This window comes from Pholcus phalangioides, unplaced genomic scaffold (genome assembly GCF_987345545.1).
Source record: "Pholcus phalangioides strain wild (caught in Gottingen) unplaced genomic scaffold, Ppha-v1.0 ptg000020l_1, whole genome shotgun sequence".
Taxonomy (NCBI): Eukaryota; Metazoa; Arthropoda; class Arachnida; order Araneae; family Pholcidae; genus Pholcus; species Pholcus phalangioides.
Window position 1 is genome coordinate 14,070,674 of NW_028301613.1, and position 19,303 is coordinate 14,089,976.

Below are 19,303 nucleotides of genomic sequence, written 5' to 3' on the forward strand. Positions count from 1 at the left end.
GGTAGAATGTTAGTTCACGTGCCCAATAACTATCGAAAGGTTTTTTCCGTTTTTGGAGCACAGAATGAGATGCCATTAAGAATATTTAATATCTTCATAAAAGGTGGTTGATGATGTAAGCATCATCCAAACCCCGTCCCCCCGTCGATGCTGACGTAATACTCGAATGGCCCCTTGGCAAGCAAAAATGTCTGGCTCTTCCCGGGTTTTCTTCAATTACTGAGAGGATTGGAAAAGTGACAAACCATTGTAAAGGAATAAACTGTTATACTGGCAGCATTAAAGATGTGACTAACCATTATAAAGGCATATACACGTCTGAAACGCATTGTTTGGAACCACGGTAACCAAAATAAATGTTCCGAAAGTGATTGTTGAGGCCCCAAAACTATTGTTGCCCATTTCGGGCATTTGCCCAGCTCTGACGAATTTTTAAAGTAGTCTACGGTTCAATCCCGGACTTGTTTGGTATATATGCAAAATCTGGCGACGATCGGCCTAAAACTGTAGATTTGTATAAAGAACATACATACATACTTTCACATTTATATATAAGATGATATCTATGACTTTTCAGCAGGGCTGCAACTACTGGAGTTGGGGGGGGGGGGAAGAGAATGCCTTGGCGCTGGACCAGAAAGTTTACTATTTTTCCATTAAAAATTGGGGGAATAGGGCACTAAAATGGATACTGGCTCCGGCAATCGTTAATTTTGCTTCTAGTTGCGGCCCTGCTTGTCAGGGACACACACTGTGACGTTGGTATAAAACACTTTAATGATCATCATTTAATCAGTTTTGATTCGCCCTTCTTCCTCCTCGAATTTCAAAATGTATAGCAAAGTTCAGATGAAATTTATATCAAAGTTGTAAGGTGTGGCTTTTATTCACCAATGATACAAGGAATGATATGTTTTCATAACATTGACAGCGCTGGATTGAACAAAATCAAAGCAAAAACAAAAAAAACAAAAAGAAAAACAACAAATAAAATACTTTATATCTGGAAGAAAGAAACGTCCTTTAGCTAAATCACTGGTTGGTGGAATAACGAGAGAAACTTTTCAACTGCAAAAGAAAAAAAAAGACAAGATAACATCAAACGCTTCAGTGATTCCATGAAAAACACTACTTATAACTACAATATTAAATTAATTGCGTGTGTATGAGGATAATTAACATCAATGAGACGAGATAATAATAACCTTCAACAGTTGTGTGGGGGATTCTCTTTTTTTTTTATTGGCCGATAAGGAACTTGGACCAAGATTTCATTTTAAAGTCACAGCAAAAACACATACACAGTGAATACAGTGGAGCCTCTCTAATCTGAGAACGAATCTATAATCCAGACACTTCTGCCAAAAATTTTTTTCCGAAATCGGATACTTAAATATTTTTTCTTTACCCAAATTCTGTTTTGGCTTTTTCTATCTTCCTTTTATTTTATTTTTAGCTCGGACAATATCTAAACAAGCAAAAGAGAGCTCATGTTGAGAAATGAGGTATTTTTATGTAACGCCAATTATCATAAACATTAATTATGCAGTATGCGCAAGGCACAAGTGTGAGCTCCGGTCTCCCATTTGAAAAAGTCTCTCCGCAGAGAGCAGGCAGGCCTAAAACACGATGCTGACAAAACACGACAATTCAAGCATTTCCATCTTTACTTCATAAAATGGAAGCCAGATGGCAGCATGAACACAAAAACGCACAACTCGACAACATAAATACGTTAGGGCCAAGCATGCACTCAAACACACATTCTGGCATGTGCAGATTCGTTAGAAATTCTGCAGAAGAATGTGTACGAGGTGCATGTTCGGTTAAGTAGTAATACCTTCTTCTCCCGGTGGTAGGGTCCTGCAGATCACTGGTGGGAACCCAGCAGAGTCGTCTACCTCAGATAAAATGGAATTTTATTTGATGGTTGGAAACCCCCCTCTCCCGAGAAGTTGTGGGCCACACTTTAGGAACCACTGCTTTATGACATATAGTAGAACCTCGGTTGGCTGCAGAGACAGAGAGTGAGTCAGCAGTCACTTTAAAAGAGATGTTCCCTGAAAATGTAACTTGTCACCATCAATTTCCAACGGAGATCATCGCCCTCCCATGTTACCAACCACTGCCACTTAACCGTACATGAATCTTGTAAACATTCCTCTAGGGAATTTCTGATCATTGATAATTTTTGTCGCACCAAGGTTATTTTCTGCACATGAGGGCTAATTACACTGGGACCTATAATTCATTACCAAATCCGAAGGGCAGTCTTGTTTTTTTATACTCATCGAGAGGTCGGTGCGCTAACCCCTTGATGGGGGACATCCTCACATATATTATATCCTACCATTTCATGAGATGAATTTCTCTCTCGCATCCGTTCATATCTTTGCCAAAGTAGGCAGCCATATCACCTGCAAAAATAAATAAAAATATTCATTCTTTCTCAACAGCATTTCCAAATATCAGGATCGTGAGAGAACATTCACACAGAAAATTTCCAAAGCGCAGACGAGTCATTTGAACCAAATGACTCAGTCCTTACTTTAATATGATATAAATTTATTGACACACTATGATGGCGTTTAAAGGTGAGAAATGGACAGACACAAAAAGAAAAACTTAATATTAGCAATGAAATTACATTCCTTAAGTCTACTACTACACCATACATGCATTCCTCTCTGGAATTTTTAACAAATTGGTGCATGTCAGAAAGTGCTGTGATCATACATGGCTCGAACAAATTCATGATGTCAGAGTTTCTACAATAGGCCATGTCCAACAGCATCAGGCCTTAGCGACTTCACCGTTGTAAATCCATTGACTATCGTTGGACAAAACATATGTCCTATATCAGGCATCAAATGACAGTCACATGAGTCAATCATTCAATCATAATCGGCAATATAAGATCAGAATCTTGAATGAACTGTCCATTCCTGTCTCAGCAAGAGCTGCCTCTTCTCGACATCCCTTCAACAATGCATGCACAGGCACTGCCTAATTTATAAGGAAACTTCCAGCTTCAAAGCTGTTGTCTTCTTTCTCAGCACATGTTCGCTCTCAATCTGGACTGAGGAGGTGATCACCAGCATGGAATCCTATTGTTGCCTCTACTGTCTTCTGCAAAAGTTGGGAACTAATGCCTCAGGTGTAAAACCTTTCCGTGCAGCAAATTTAAAGGAGGAATAAAACACTTATAAAACCACTGAATTCCGCAGTGGTGAAGGCGCTAAAATCATGTCTGTCTCCCCTCACAAAAATCTAAATTTCACCGTTGACTCAAAGGACCAGAATAATATAAATATAGAAACTAAAATTATACAGAATTTGTTGTAACAGATTCCATATGTAGGATGAAGTTTTGAATTTTATCTAATTTGCCAAATGAAGGGGGGGGGGGATAGACCCATGAGAAGCATAAAGTCCTACACACCACCCTTTTTGAGTTATGGTGGATGGAAGAGAAATCTATCAAACAAAGAGAAAAACCCAAATCTGTGGAGTTTCTGAAAGATCGAGCAAAATATGAACATATTTGGAAAAAGAATATATCCTATAAGGTGACACCATTTCCATCAGGATATCTGGATTTAATGGTGAGCTACAAGCGCTGAGAGACTGGAAAAATGCAAAATCGAATTGTAGCAAAATATGTAACCGCCAATTCTGTAAACACCTGATTTAAATGATACATTGGAAACAAAAGGCTAAATTTCTCTTGAACTGTAACACAGATACAGTTTATTGTAGGAAAGCTTTTGAAAGCGGGTGGGATGGACAAGTTTTTGCTAAATTTGTCTGATTGTAATTAGAAGGGCGTTTGGTAAATTGGCAGTCACAGATTTTGGCGACAATTCAATTTTGCACTTTGCCAATCTCTCAATGCTTGTAGTTAACCGTTAAATCTAGATATCCTGATGGAAATAGGTGCCACCTTAAAGAATTTTCTCTACTCTTTTCAAATATGAGCTTAGTAGCTTAGTTTGTACTCAGGTCTCTCAGAAACGTCACAAATTTTCAGTTCTTCAAACTTGACACATTTAATAACTCGGAATAACTCGGTTGGAGATAAGAAAGAGTTGCTGTAGCATTTTATGCTCCACATGGGTTCATCTATCATATATTTTCATTTGACAGATTAGATGAAATCCACCCTGTATATACAGTGTGAACACTTAAGTACTTTTGTCGCAAATTACTGGCAAACCGTTAATTCTAGAAGCATACTTCCAGTTGGAAAAGTATCAAAGTAGACTTCAGATATGCCATTCATATTGCAAGGGGTTGTGTAGTTATCAAAATAAAATAAAAAAGCCCTGTCTTTTTTTGAGGTTAATAAAAATAATTCCACGCTTCTAAGTGCAATATTTGCTGAGATATTCGAATTTAAAAATTACTAAAAATGAAGGAAAGGACAGCATATGAAGCAAGTGCTCGAGTGGCGCAGTGGTAAAGATGCTCGTCTTCCACTATGAAGGTTACCGTCAAGGTCCATGGGTTCGAATCCGGGCATAGAACAATAGAAGCAAGTTCTTTACCTACCGAGCCTAGGGTGACCACCGATGGATGGAGCCTTCATTTCCCACCCAACTCCACTGGTTGGAAATTGCCGTATGGCGATATATAACCGGAGTTGGTGTGCGGTGTAGTAGCATATGAAGCACAGAATGAGCTTGTCCACTAGTTCTTTCCTCCGTTTTCAAAGCTTTTGTTAACCTTGAGACAGGGCAACAACTTTCTAATTCGGTTTTTTAAGACAGGGTGGCCAAGTAAAGACTTCTTTTTTTTTATACAACTCCTTGCAATATGAATGATGTATCTAAAGTCTACACGTTATTTGGATACTTTCTCTAATAGGAAGTATGCCTCTAGGATCAACAATTCGCCAGTAATTTGCAGCAAAAAGATTTCAGCCTTCACCTTGTATATAAATACCATGGGAAATGTGCAGAAACAGGAGAGAGAGATTATGCATTATAGGAGCAGAAGTGCTGACATGAAGAAAATATTGGGGGAAGGGGGCTGAAAGTTGCCAGTCGTCTCGCATATACAGGACTCAAATGCATACTCGAGAGGAGGATGGATGTGGTGCACTGTATATTCATTAATTATTGGGGGGGGGGGGGAAAGAGCTTGAATGGCCTCAGCCCTTGGGTTCTGGTGCATATGCATAGGGGAAGGTATAGTTATAAAGTAGTTTCACAGTATGTATATGTCAACCACATCCGTAAATGTTAACGGCATAGATGCCACTTTTGGTGAACAAGAATAAATGAGATTTCGCATGGATTTGAATTTTGTCCACATATGCTTACTTGCTCAGCATGTTCCCATGGAATGGATCCATGGACGTGTAACTATACAGGGTGCTTAGGTATCAGGGTACATGACATTTTATTGGCCAACCATTGACCCTAGAAGCATACTTCCGATTAGAAAAAGTATCCAAATAGTGTGTAGTACTCAGATATGTCATTCGTGTTGCTAGGGGTTGTATAGTTATTAAAATAACAATGTTAGCTTTTTATACAGACACCCTGTGCTCGAAAGTCCAATCAGAAAGTTGTTGCCATGTTTCTCCTGATGCAAACAAAAAAATTTCTATGTTTCTAACCGCAACATTCACTGAAACCATTCAAATTAAAAAAACAGAGGGAAGCTGGGAAAGACAAAATTAAATGCGGGTAAAATAGTTCAACCGCATTTAGTATCGTTTCTTTCCCCATGTTTTTTAGTGATGTTATAACACTTAAAAACATGGCTTTTAAAATTTTTTTGGCATCAGGACAGACAGGGCAACAAATTTCTAATTGGATTTTTGAGCACAGGGTGTTCCTATAAAAAGTTATCATTGCTACTCTAACTATAAAAAATACCCTTGCAACACATGATTAGCATATATTTGAGTACTACACATTATTTGGATACTTTTTCTAATTGGAAGTATGCCTAAGATCAATGGTTCGCCAGTAAAATGCCATGCGCCCTGTATATGAGAGACAAATAAAGAAATCACACCATTCAACTGCTGAACAACAAGGAAAGGGAAAAAGTACCAAAGTGCTCACAGTCTAATTTTTCCAACAGCTGCAAGATGTTTCTATGCTGTTCGGGCTTCCTTATGCTGCTCTTGTAAGCGGCAAAATGCTTTGCCATCACAGTGTCCATCCACTCTTTGCCCTCGTAAGATGCCAAAAGCTTCAGGGCATTACCGAAATCTTCTACCAGGTCCATGAGAGAAGCCCCTGCATGCCAGAATGGGGAAAAAACAAATACACATCAACCCAATATGTAAATAAGGTTAGAATTGGTAAAAAGAATTATTTTCAAATAAAGGTTGCACTCTATAAATGTTAGCGGCAATTTTGAAGATTTTCGGTTTTGATTCTGGGATTTTAAACAAAGCAGATTTCCACTTACTCTTGTGTTTCTTGATGGCGGACATGATCTCTCGCAATAAGCAATCCGGAGATTCATGTGACATGTCGCGGAACTGGGCATTCTCACGGTGAACAGATGCGGTTTCCTTCCACTTCTCCTCAGATATACCAGACGGTTTCCTGCTGAGAATGTGCCAAATCACTCTTTCCAACCAAACACGTGCCACTGTAATAGAACAATTACTAATGAACAAAAAGATCACGATTAAAACACGAATGTTTATTTAGATCACGTCAAAGTGAGTGCACACTGCACATGCTCTGGTCTCTCTGGGACGATGGATTCCCATACAAGATTTGGGAAGCATGGGGCAAGTCTCTTTGATGTATTGACAATAAATAGATTCTCAAGAATGATAACTGAAGCGTCGTTGCTTATCTCATAAATCATCATAATGCGACATTCTGTCCACAGCTCAAGAAAGAAAAAAACTTAGCAAACATGACGTGAGAGCATTTTAACAATACCTCGAGCATACAAATGAGAAATACTAAAAAAAAAAGGTTCTATGTTAGAAGGAGAAAAATATGGAATTCACCTCTGCTGTCTGAAAATTCAATGGCTTCCACGTTGACACGATATATGCATGCAATGAGGAATCCCGCAATCTCTTTGCGGTGCATCAGCATCTCGTAACATAAAGCTCTCATATTCAGGATGTGAGTAACTTTCTTGCAAATAAAGGAAAAGACTATGCACATAGAAGCATATCCCATAGTAGAGTGCTGCACCTTGCTGCTTATCATCTTGAGGACCTTGCTCAAAAAAATATCTACCACCTCTGGATTTTTCTTGGATATGAATTTCACCAGGCAGGCAGCGATCAGTTGTTCACTGACAGCAAAATTACATAGTTTCTCCCCACTGAGCGAAATGTCTACTTGGCGAGTAAGAAGATGGTTGAGGATCTCGTCTACCACGAATTGTTCTTCCTTGCTTACTATCAAGTCCCACATAGACTGGAAGAGCAAAGTTTTCTGGGTTTTGACTTTCGTTTCGTCAAAGGTTTCTATTTCAAAATCTCTCATTTTCTGGAGATTCTGTAGAAATAGCTTTTTGGTCACTGACAGGGGTTTTTCATCTGAACCCTTCATACTGACATCCAATTTTGGCTCACAATCAGATGCTGTCTCATCAATCTTGGTTGTTTCACAGAATATGGTAGATGAGTCTGGCTCATTTTCCAATACTTTCTTCTCAGGCACATCACTCAATTCAGGCAGTTTATCATCACGCAAAGGCAACTTGCGCTTCATACCTCTAATCGGCATGACACTAGATCTTGAACTTGGATCTGCACTCAAATTTCCATCGAGCTTGAAAGTCAGGGAAAGTTTTGCAACTCCATCTTCTGGCACCCATTCAACTTCAGGCAATTCCTTGCACCAGAGGTTTGTGGCTGGATCAGTTGAAATTGCCACATCAGCTTTTTCTGGCTTGAAACAAGGCTCAGCTGGAAGAGATTTTCAAAAAATTACAACCGAAAAAAGCGCATATATATATATATATATATATACTGCACGTGTCAACCTTTGTATGATCTTAGGTGCTGATGAATTGACAATTCAAAATATTGCATACTTGCTATTAATTTAATCGGTTTGCTTTTTCAGATTTCAAAACTCATCTCATCATACCAAAATGCATGTTAAAATGAGGCAATGTAAAATGCATAACTCACTCTGAGCCATTTTATCTTCTGTGATACTCTTCGCATTAAGCACTTTCTGAGCAGCTCTAAAACGAGACAAAAACACATTTTAAGATACACACAATACTCATTCAGCAGATGGAAAAATTTCCAATATTTACGAAAATCCTCTGAATAATGAGATGATTTCTATTCACACTATCAACTCGGAACCACAGTTAGAGATCACACTGACAGAAGAAAAAAAAACAAGTAAACAATGCCTCCTCATAAGTTAAAGCTTCAGATAATCTGATGACCTAATGTGGGTTATATTGTGCCCCCACTTCCAGCAGATGCACCTCTAGGCTATGATTTTTCACTGGGTCCCCCACCCCCATATACTGAATTTAGTGTGAAAAGACTAGTGAAGACTAGTGACGAAAAAAAGTGATGAGAATTGCCCCAGGGCTAATGTCCTGTCAGTCCCACCTTTGAACAAGCTTGTGGGCGTCATGTGTACTTCAATAGTTCATAATATCTCACTAACCGCAGAACCCCTTTAACTCAACCCACTGACTTTGCAGACCCTCCTCACCCTCAATATTTATTAGTGAAATTACTATAATCAAATGAAAATTGGAAGCAAGGACTTTGCTGACTCCCTCCCCTCTTATCCCCATGTGCTACATACATGTCAACATCAAGGCCAGAAATTTTACCACTCCAATATATATTGCACATAACACTCATCTTCCATGATTGTGCTCTCTCGCTGTCATTTAGCATTTCCTAATGCATATGGAAGAGATTCCCATTCTAAAGAAATTTTTGAATGTCTTACAAAAATATAAATTTGAAAAATCTGAACTGCCCCCACCCCTGAAAATCATTTTTATGAACCCACTTTCTCAAGACTTTAAATATTGCTACTTATTCATTTTGTTTCGGATTGGAAACATAATCTTGTGTCTCTGCCTACACCACACCGAAATTGGGCGATAAGTCTTCATTTACATCCAGAAATGTTTTCTTTCAGAGTAATGCAACGGATACACGAAGATTTCTCAATCTAATCAAATATTTTTCACCATTATCAATAATTTCTGTGGAAAACCTTCACATGCTGATGGTTGGCCATAGAATTTGCATAAACAAAATCATCTTCGGCAATCACAAAAATTTTTCTACAATAGGCACATTTCATGCAACAGAGAATCTTGGATATCTATCATATATCGAATGCTACTTACTGTAGATCAGCATAATGTTTATTTATTATCTTGTCCTTCTCCAAAAGTTTCTCTTTTTTCTGCTCCAGATGTTCCTGAAATTAAATGAATCGCAAGAGTTTTCGTTTCAAAAAAGGAATGAAATCACTGATCCAGTACAAAAAATAATGTTGACAAAACCATTACCTGGATTAGATTTTTGTTCAACTCCAATTTAGAACGTTCTGAATGGAATAACAATAGTTGAATACTTCATTATTCAAGGGATTTAAAAAACAAATAGTGGAAACACTGCTGTAAAAATAACACACAATGATGTCATGTAATGTCGTTTACACTGCATACTTACACTGCCCCAGGGCAAAACACTTCAAATTTCAAACTCAAAAATGACAAAAATGAAGACTATTGTGACCAAGAATTCTGCTAAGGTTTGAACCACAATGTTTTCTGCATTTTTAAATGTTCTTTCTACATATCTCTACAGAGTTTTCTACATTTCCAAAACAGTAGCAGTAAAGCTGTATAAAAATTTAATGTGGGAGACGTAACATAGAGTTCCATTAGACTACTAGAATGTCACCAATGACTCCGAGAGACTTGAGGGGTGTCTTTCTCCACTTGCAAGATGGTTAAAAGCTTTCAAGGAAGTACACTCAATCTAAAATGCAACTATCGCTGAAAAACGTGGACAATTGTTCCGAAGCAAATTCTACAATGTGGTTCTTTAATGGGAGGGCAAAATATCGCAGTTTACGTTGTATGCACTTGAGCATTCAATAAGTATCCTTCTGCGCTTCGTGTTACTACACATGCATAAAGGAAGAGAAGTCTATTTACTCTGAAGCAAAGTCAAGGTGTAACTAACATGCTATTCTAACAACACTAGCACATGGTGTTAAAGCAGCAGAGGTGCTATCATTGTATTTACAGTACTTATATTTCGATTTCAGTCAACATGCAATAATAGATTTCTTTGTTCATTTAAATTTTTGCATTTAAAAAAATCTTTCCAGAAACAAACTTGATTTTCCTCATTTTCTTAAAGACTTTCTTTCAAATGCAAGCATTAGACACCAGGTCTATCGCCTCGCCGTGGGCAATTTACTACAGAGTGTGGTGCATCAAAAGTGTGTTTGTACTTAACACTCTGATTAGGGTTTAAGCTAGTCGCATTTTGCGCAAAATGCAAAAAAAAATCTTAGAATGCGAAAGAAGTGGTGGCCACTTTCACAAAAATGCATACAGGAGGTACGGAACAAGTAGATATCCAACCATCAATCATTACATTAGCATTGTAGCACTTTGCTAAAGCTTTTCTCCCCATTTTCGCTTTTTTTGCGAAAGGAATTTTTTATCTATCTTAAACCCTGACCGAGTGTATATTTGGTGTGGTGTATGAAATTTTAGTGCTGCCATGTCTACATTGCAAAATTGTGAGTGAAGTGTGATGACTGAATATTTGTACAGTTGTAAGTCTGTTGAGGAATCAAATCAGGGTCCTCACGGTGAGAGCCCATCTCACAATGCTCACACATCTGCACAACTCATTATTTAAAGACTAATTAGGTATAATCTACACTATAATATAAAATCACAAACTCGAAAAGGACCTGTTTCTAAGCAACCGAAATTAGTGACGATTTTATGTTACGGAAATGGGTGACAGAAATCTGTTACGTTTTTGTGTTACGGAAGTCGGTTACGATTTTGGGTCAAGTATTCATTTAACTCTAGCATATATCGGGACCCATTTCACCCATCGGGACCATGTTATGTGCATGTACCGAGAGGCTCCTACATCCTACAGCAGGGCCCTTAGGCTGGAATTTAGATGGTGAGCCCTCAAACCAGCTTTCCAGGGGCCCCTCTGTGGTTAATTTATAGTGTGAACAATCAAAAAGTGATACGAATCGTTGAGACCCCTGCCAGCCCTGCCCTTGTGGGGGGGTCATGCCGAGAGGTATGTATATGTATAATATACGTACAACAGCAATGCTCCCAACACACAGGGTCGGAGTACCCGGGGGGGGGGGATTGCACTTATAAGTTAAAAGTTTCAATTTCCAGGGGCCTTGGTGGATCTCATTGTTTTCTTGCTGCTTTAACGTTGAAAAATTTGCGATAGCGGAAGCAAAAGATATATCCAGTCTGGGGGCCCATAAAATTTGTGAATTCAGTCACGGGTAGTTGCATGGGTGGGCCTGGATTTTATTCATTGGTGAAACTAATACAAATGAAAATTTTTCATGGCACTCGCACCGGGGGATGACCGAAAAGCTTCCAAGTTGGGGGCCCCCATGTTTACAGGTTTCATTTTGGGGGCCCTGGATGAATCTCATTCTTTTCTGTTGTAGAATTTGCAACAGCGGAAGCCCGAGATAAAGCCATTCTGGCGCCCCACTAAAAGTATGCGAATTGGTGTCCCGAGTAATTGGTTGGGGCCCCTGGATTTTATTCGCTGGTAAAACGAATACAAATGAAAAATTTTCATGGCACTCGCACTGGGGGATGACCGACAAGCTTCCAAGTCGGGGCCCCATGTTTACAAGTTTCATTTTGGGGGCCCTGGATGAATCTCATTCTTTTCTGTTGTAGAATTTGCAACAGCGGAAGCCCGAGATAAATCCAGTCTGGATTCCCCACTAAAAATCTGCATATTGTGGCCCCGCTACTGGATGTGGGGCCCTGGATTTTATTTGTTGTAAAATTGATAAAAATGAAAAATTTTCATGGCCCCTCACAGGGGTGTGTCCGACAAACTTCCAGGTCAGGGCTCCATGGAAATGTTGACAGGTTCTAATTCGGTGCCCCTGGATGTATCTCATTGATTTTTGTTGTTTAACATTGTAAAATTTGCAACACATCGGTAGCCCAAGATATATCCAGTGTGGGGGGGGGGGGGGCCACTAAAATTCAGCGAATTGAATCTGGGGACCCCCATGGCGAAGTTTTCTGGGGGTACTTGATGAATCTCATTTGTTTTTTGTTGTTTTATTATTATTTTTATTGAAATTTGCTTCTTCAGTAAGCTGGTGCTTTAACACGTCCCTTTCCATAGCACGCTGATGAAGTGGGACGAAATAAACAAGATATGTTGTGAAGAGAAGTGGGGGGAGGGGGTTGGCCGCCAAAGGCGGTAGGGGCGCAGAGCCCCCCCCCCCTAGTATGATATAAAATTGCTAAGTGACATATTTAAAAGAAAAATAATTGGCATTACCTTCAAGCAAGCAACTTCCATTTCCAGTTGTTCAAAATTTTTCTGAGCTTCAGCTTGAATATTCTGTAATAACAGCGAAAGCACAACGATAAGCAACCAAAAGGGTACAAGTTTTAATCGTGAAGCAACCAATGGAATATCAATCGAATGGAAATTAATGCAGCGATTTAGGCTAATCTCAGTCACTATGACAGTTTTGAATGCTCAAAATTCACACCAAATATATGATACAAATCACACAGAGTGGGGAAACACACTTCTAACAATTCATAGGAGAACGAGTATCACAGATTAATGCAATAAATTATATCAATACATAATATAACTTAAGTTTTCTTGGGAAAAAAATTATAAATGCTCAGCGAGCAAACATTTGGTCAACATACAGATAGATATTGATGGGATTATCCAATTTTCCTAAAATACACTGGAATGTATCTATATAAACACTAACCATGACAGCTGAGACTATATGTTTATGCTCCTTTAAACTCATGGGAAGTCAAGGGACCAAAAACTTCATCTGGGGCAAAATTTCTCAGCGGCCAACTCGTCAGCATCACATTTTGAGTAGCCTGTCCAACACAGATTGTGTATGGCAGTGACGTGAAATACCGACTTTGAGGAAAAATTAAATTGGCATCATCTTCGTTGAGTTGCCATTCTGGGTGGTGCCTATTTATATACTATCGACTCTGAAACACATGATCTCAACAGCTGTGGCAACTGTCTATGAGGACATTTACAATCTACACTAATAACGGGGATAGAGTAAACCGAATATAATACAAATACAAGGCCACAACAGGCAAAATACCTAACGAGGTGACTGAGAAGGGCCATAACTAGGCTGGGTCAACTAGGGCATTGCCCCAGGGCCCCCAAGCTGAATGGGGGGAGGGCTGAAAAAATTTACACTTATTTTGCATACTAATAACCCTCTCAAGAAGGGCCTCAACAAGGAAAAGTTTGCCCTGGGTGTTCGAAAAGGCACACCACAGCGCTTTGGCTGAGAAAAAGATCCCATACAAAAATGTGGATGTCATATATTTCTAAAACACAGCAACCCAATTAAAAATGGAATTATAAAAACTGAAAACTATACATACATGATAAAATATTATACAATCCCCATAGAAAATACTTATGATTGTCTCATTCTAAGTATGGATAGCTTCTCAATGTACCCCCAACATGTTTATTGTATTTCAATAATGTGTTGCTGTGCTGTAAAATTAGCACACTGATGTATTGCACATTTGCCAAATAGTTCACAATATTTGTTTTTTAACTCTGAGCGGCAAAGCAGAAATCACTAAACCCCTCCCCCTTCAAAATGCTATATCTTTTTTCAAAGCAGTAAGCTATCTTCCGATTCTCAGCAGGTGCAAACTAAAGGCGGAGGGGAGGGCGGGGGGGGGGGGGGGTTGAGTGAGGTATAGAGAAATATGTTCCATCGAGGAATGGGGGTGGGCAATGCCCCCCAGCATCAAAGGTGGAGTCAACTGATCTAATGTATATATGAATTGACATCATCTTCATCCCCCCCACCCCCCAGACTTCCAAGTCTATCTCCGCCTATGCATCGAGGAATAAACTTAACAAAATATCTGGGCTTGTCAATGATAAAATGAGAGGCTTCTAAGGGGGTCAAGATATCTTGTCAATGCTGCTTAAAAAGTTAATTGAAATACAGCGACAATCCTTTGAAATGATTAAAACAATACCCTCTACAATGATAATTGCCTAAAATAACGATACTACTTTGAGGTCCCGATACACTTTTCATAGTGTTAATGTATTATATCTATAATGATAAATGCTCTATAACATTTTTCCAGTCCTTTGTAACATTACCCATAGATTCCGGGCGGAAAGAAGACCAAGTCTAGCGCTCTAGTCATTCCGGATCAGAACCTGGGTCGTATGCATGGACGTTGTACTTTGAGTACGTTATACAGGCATTTCACTGTATTAGGACAAATTACTTTTATGATGAACACAAATGCCAAACAAAACAAAAATTTATTTACCTTTTCGCTTTCCAAGGCAGCTTCCAGCTCTGATATTTTCTACAAAACATGAAGTATTAAGTTAATATTCTCACATGTACATAACATAATACAAAACAGAAAACAAAACAACAGTAAAACCTCTCTTTTGTGGAAACAAGCAGGACAAAATGATTCATCTGTAATAGAGGGGTGACTGTTAATCAGGGGTTTGAAATGGGGTCATACATTTATACAAGGGGAAATTATTTGGCTGTAAAGAGGGACAGCATCTGAGTGGTATTTGTTAAGAGGGGTTTTACTGCATTTTTTTATATGTTTGAGATAATTGAGAAGAATGCATGTCTGTTCTTAACTGCATTGATAATTTTTATCACGATGTCAACCGCATAAATATATTTGTCTCAAATCAATAGACTTTTTGGATATTATGCCAAGGTAAACTTGGGAGAAAAGTGTTATCTCCACCGTGAATCGAGCCCAGGACCTCTCGCAAACCACAAACACACTGACCATTACACCCTAGAGAGACAATATTGCCCCCCTTCAAAACACACACACATTAGCGAAATTTGCTGAGTAGAGAAATTGCAGCCTCTCTTCAAATTGATTGATTTGCTGTATTGTGGGAAGAGAAAAATCACCTATCTCTACTGCTGCCACCCAAAACTCATTTTTTGAAGTTAAGAGAGGCTGCACTGTCTCTACTCAGCAAGTATAAATGTGCACTCTAATGTGCGTTTCAAAGAAAAAAAAAGAAGATTGTCTGTGTGATATAATGATCAGTGCACTTGCCGATTTGTAAGAGGTCCTGGGTTTGATTCCTGGTGGAGCAAACAATACTTTTCCCCTGCTCAGTTTACCTCAGTATAATATCCAGAAAGTCTATCGATTTGATGTATCGCGAGCAGAAAAAATTATCCATCTCTACATATTTGCCTGCTGAAACAGATTTGCTGATCTATAGCAATCTACATTGTAGCTTGAAGATGTTTTGATAGTGAAGTAAAGTGCAGCTCTACATAGAACTAACAAAATATTAAAATAATATACTATTATTACGGATTATCTTTCTTCAGGACCTGGAAATGAATAAAAGCACAGAGATAAAATGCAGGATGTCAAAAATATTTATTCACAGAACAATACACCTCAATATAGTTTCCTCTCTTGTACTCGTTTTCTTTCTTGGTAACTTTATGCACACATAAAGAAACATTGAAATCTCTATGTTTTTTCGCTCTTCCCACAAGCTTTTACTACATCGTCAAAACATTCACGTGGCCCCAAAAACTGGCAAAGTTTTGGTCGCCAGCTTGGAGCAGTTCGCAAGAAATGCATTATTTTGCACACATATATATATATATAGTTGACGGGTTTCACAGTGCACAAATGCTATTTTCATTATTTACAAGGGGTAAATTAACCCAATAAATAAACTATTTACAGAAATTTTGTAGCAATATCAATATGTGAGTGAAATACCATCATAAGCAAGGGGAAAATATTTCGTAGTTCTCGTATCTGCTTAAATATATTTTTCTATCTCACTTATCTGCACTTTGGCTACCAATGTTAATGTCATTTAAAAAGTCAATATTTTGGACATCTGAACAGGGCTGGATCTGAACAGGGCTGGATCTAGAGGGAAAGGGGGAAATAGGGAGGGCAACTGCCCTGGGCAGGAAAATCATATTTGCTCCCCCATCATGAAAATCCTGGAACTTAGGAAAAATATTGTTATAAGCAGGTTATCGTTTTAGACAGTTTAAACATTTGCTGTACTTATTGGATAGGAATTCTGCAAGGATCAAAGAAAATATTGTTCAATGTTGTGTTGATAAAGCAGGTTTATCGTTATAGACAGTATCGTTATACAAGTTTTGCTTTATCAGGCATTTTCATTGTTTCTTTTTGCCACAGCAGCTTCTTAGAGCATCAAAAATCTCCACACACACCTCTCCCTGAACCATTTAAAAATTCAAGACAATATTAAAAGGAGATAGCACTGATTGGACTAATTTTTCCAATGCAGAATAATATAACCTGACAAAGACCCTGCAGACACTGGGCATTGATAAAACACACACATTACAAACCGATTGCACTCATAAGCAATTATGCTCACCTTCAGATTCTCCTCGTGATCTCTCTTCAGTGTTCTACTTCCATACAAAATGAAAAGATTGTATTAGACAAGTAAATACAAAAACAATAATTTTCCACACAATCGGCATAAATGTTTTTGCAAATCTGAGAATGGAAAATTTGTTATGTGTGAAAAGGAGATGGATTTCTTTTCCTATTGCTTTCAGCAAAATGAACATTATCTGGTAATTCTAATTTATTTTTGGCGAGAAATAAAATCTATATCATAGCTGCCAACTTTGGAGAGGCAGAATTAGGGAGGTTTTCTTACAGATCCAAATTTTATACAAAAATAAATGTAAAAGGGATTTTTTAAAACATTTTAGGGATTTTTCATTAGTAAAAAAGAAATATCAAAGATATTTTCCCGTTGCAAAAACCGTGACACTATGCAAGACATCACCATTCATGGCTAATCAGTAGGTTAAAGTTCTTGGGTTAAATTACCTCTCAAAAATTAAATCTCGCAAACCAAAATATCTGTCGGGCCCCAAACGGGATATATGGATAAAGCAGATACAAGTGATCATGCCAATTTTGGATTCCAAAAGGCCGGATTAATGCTTGCTGATTGGTGGATTTTGTGTTTTCTCCCCAAAAATGAAATATTTTTTGTGATTTGACGAAATGGTGACAATTTATACAACACTTATGAAGCTGTTTTTTTAGGTAAATTCTTGGGGAATAATTTTTTCCCCTGAATGTAAGGATTTTTTACAATCATGTGCAAAATTCGGGAGATATAAGAATTTTTCCAGAGTCCGGGAGATGGAGTAAAAATTCTGGGAACTTGGCAGCTATGCTATATACATGCTATAATGTAGACCATAGCTGCCAATTTTGAAGAGTGAGAAGTAGGAAGGTTTTCATGCAGATCCAAATTCATACAAAAATAGATATAAAAAGTACTTTTGTATAACAATTTAGGAACTTTTCATTACTGAAAGTAAAATTGTAGGGAACTTTTTGTAATTTGCAAAAAGGTGACATTGTGCAAGCCATCACAGATTAGTGAAAGTCTTCAATATTGCAAATTGAATTACATGCCATTACTGCTTTCAAATCAAATCATGCCAAAAAAAAAAAAAAAAAAAAAAAAAAAAATCGCCATTGGGCTTGAAACAGGACGTGAGGCATATGGTCAAAGCATATACAAGTCCTCTTGCAAATTTCATATAATAAAAGGTGGAACTTGCTGTTTGACAAGTTTTGGCTTTTGCCCTGAAAATGAAATTTTTTTTTGTGATTTCATGCAATGACAACAATTTACATTATGCTTATGACATCATTTCAGGGATTAGAAACAAAAGCAAGTCTTTTTCCAGGTGAATTCATTGGTAATGACTTTTTCTCCAAAAGGATATTTTACTATCTCATATCTCAATTCACATTTGGGAAGTATAAGAATTTTTTGGGTGTCCAGGAGATGGAGTCAAAATTCTGGAACCTCCCGAGAAATCCGGGTGACTTTGGCAGCTATGATGTAGATCAGTTTCCCTAACTTTTTGTTCCATCGTCTCCCTTCTTCTTAAATTTTTTTCTCTCATCGTCCCCACTACTCAAGCAAACCCATAGGATCCTATGTTAAACAAGTAGCTTCTATCCCTTCCCCGGACCATTCCCTCGCCCACCAGGGGGGCAATATTGCCAACGTTGAGAAACAATTATGTAGACTATCATCTACATACATACAACCTGAGGTGCGGATTGCTTATACTCACAAGAAATCTCTATACAGTATCTTCATTTCCTTCACCCTCTGGAATAAATGGTTATAAATCTTCTCTTTTTGCTAGAAAATAGAAAACGTGTTGAGTGATACGAATTCATGGTGAGAAAAACTACATTATGAATGAGAATAAAGAAATAGCTCATGAAATTAATTTTAATCAATTAAGTTTCATATGATACTCGGTTTGTTCCAAAAAAGGGGCTATGTTTGTTTCAGGGCACATCTTGACAATTTCATTTCTTCAGGTTCCCGTCTACAGCCAGTACTAACTTTCAGTCTCTTTCTTTCACCCCAGTGTGAAGAGAGTTAAACTGCATATCAATTCTAGGCCCATTTTGAACAGCAAGACAGAGGTACATGTCCAATAAATGTAATGTATAAAGGAATATGGACGAGGTACATGTGTGGTATAGTAGTAGCAAGACAGAGACACCTATACCACAATCAAGATTTCATCTTAGACCCAGACAGTAAGAGAGACGCAGTCGTGTTTTATATTATTGAGATAGAAATATTTTTATTTCCACTCGTATCACTCCGATATCGAAACTGATACACAAGGTAAGCAAAATAAGTGTGTTAAGTAAATTTTGCAGCTGTAAACAAACTATAATCAGATCTAGAGGTGTAACATTCTTGGTAATAAAATCTTTTGCAGAATATTCTCATTGAGCAGAATGTTCTCTGGACGGACTAAAATAACAAATAACGTCATCTTAAAGATTAACTCGAGAATGAATGTCAAAAAAGTGCTAATAAAATGCTACCTGTTCAGGAATAAGTTTTGAAAAACAATTAATAGTGAACTGATTACATTAATAAAAGAAAGCTATATTTTGTTTGATTTATCTATAAGCTTACAGTATATAACTGTACAAA

The 19,303-nt window shown here is 37.9% G+C and overlaps 1 protein-coding gene across 2 annotated transcripts in view; it reads right to left on the reverse strand.

The window, feature by feature from the left end:
• Positions 1 to 844: 844 nt before the first annotated feature.
• Positions 845 to 19,303, reverse strand: part of LOC149071044 (uncharacterized) — a 61,973-nt gene continuing 43,514 nt past the window's right edge. For both annotated transcript variants that reach the window (XM_089248425.1, XM_089248424.1), the window contains 11 exons: positions 18,414 to 18,484; positions 16,673 to 16,706; positions 14,566 to 14,604; positions 12,533 to 12,595; positions 9,334 to 9,407; positions 8,132 to 8,187; positions 6,989 to 7,903; positions 6,430 to 6,615; positions 6,078 to 6,254; positions 2,351 to 2,417; positions 845 to 1,068 (listed from right to left, as the gene is read on the reverse strand). In XM_089248425.1, coding sequence (XP_089104551.1) covers positions 1,065 to 1,068; positions 2,351 to 2,417; positions 6,078 to 6,254; positions 6,430 to 6,615; positions 6,989 to 7,903; positions 8,132 to 8,187; positions 9,334 to 9,407; positions 12,533 to 12,595; positions 14,566 to 14,604; positions 16,673 to 16,706; positions 18,414 to 18,484 — 1,686 coding nt within the window. In that variant the 3' untranslated portion in view covers positions 845 to 1,064. The remainder of the gene's footprint in view (positions 1,069 to 2,350; positions 2,418 to 6,077; positions 6,255 to 6,429; positions 6,616 to 6,988; positions 7,904 to 8,131; positions 8,188 to 9,333; positions 9,408 to 12,532; positions 12,596 to 14,565; positions 14,605 to 16,672; positions 16,707 to 18,413; positions 18,485 to 19,303) is intronic.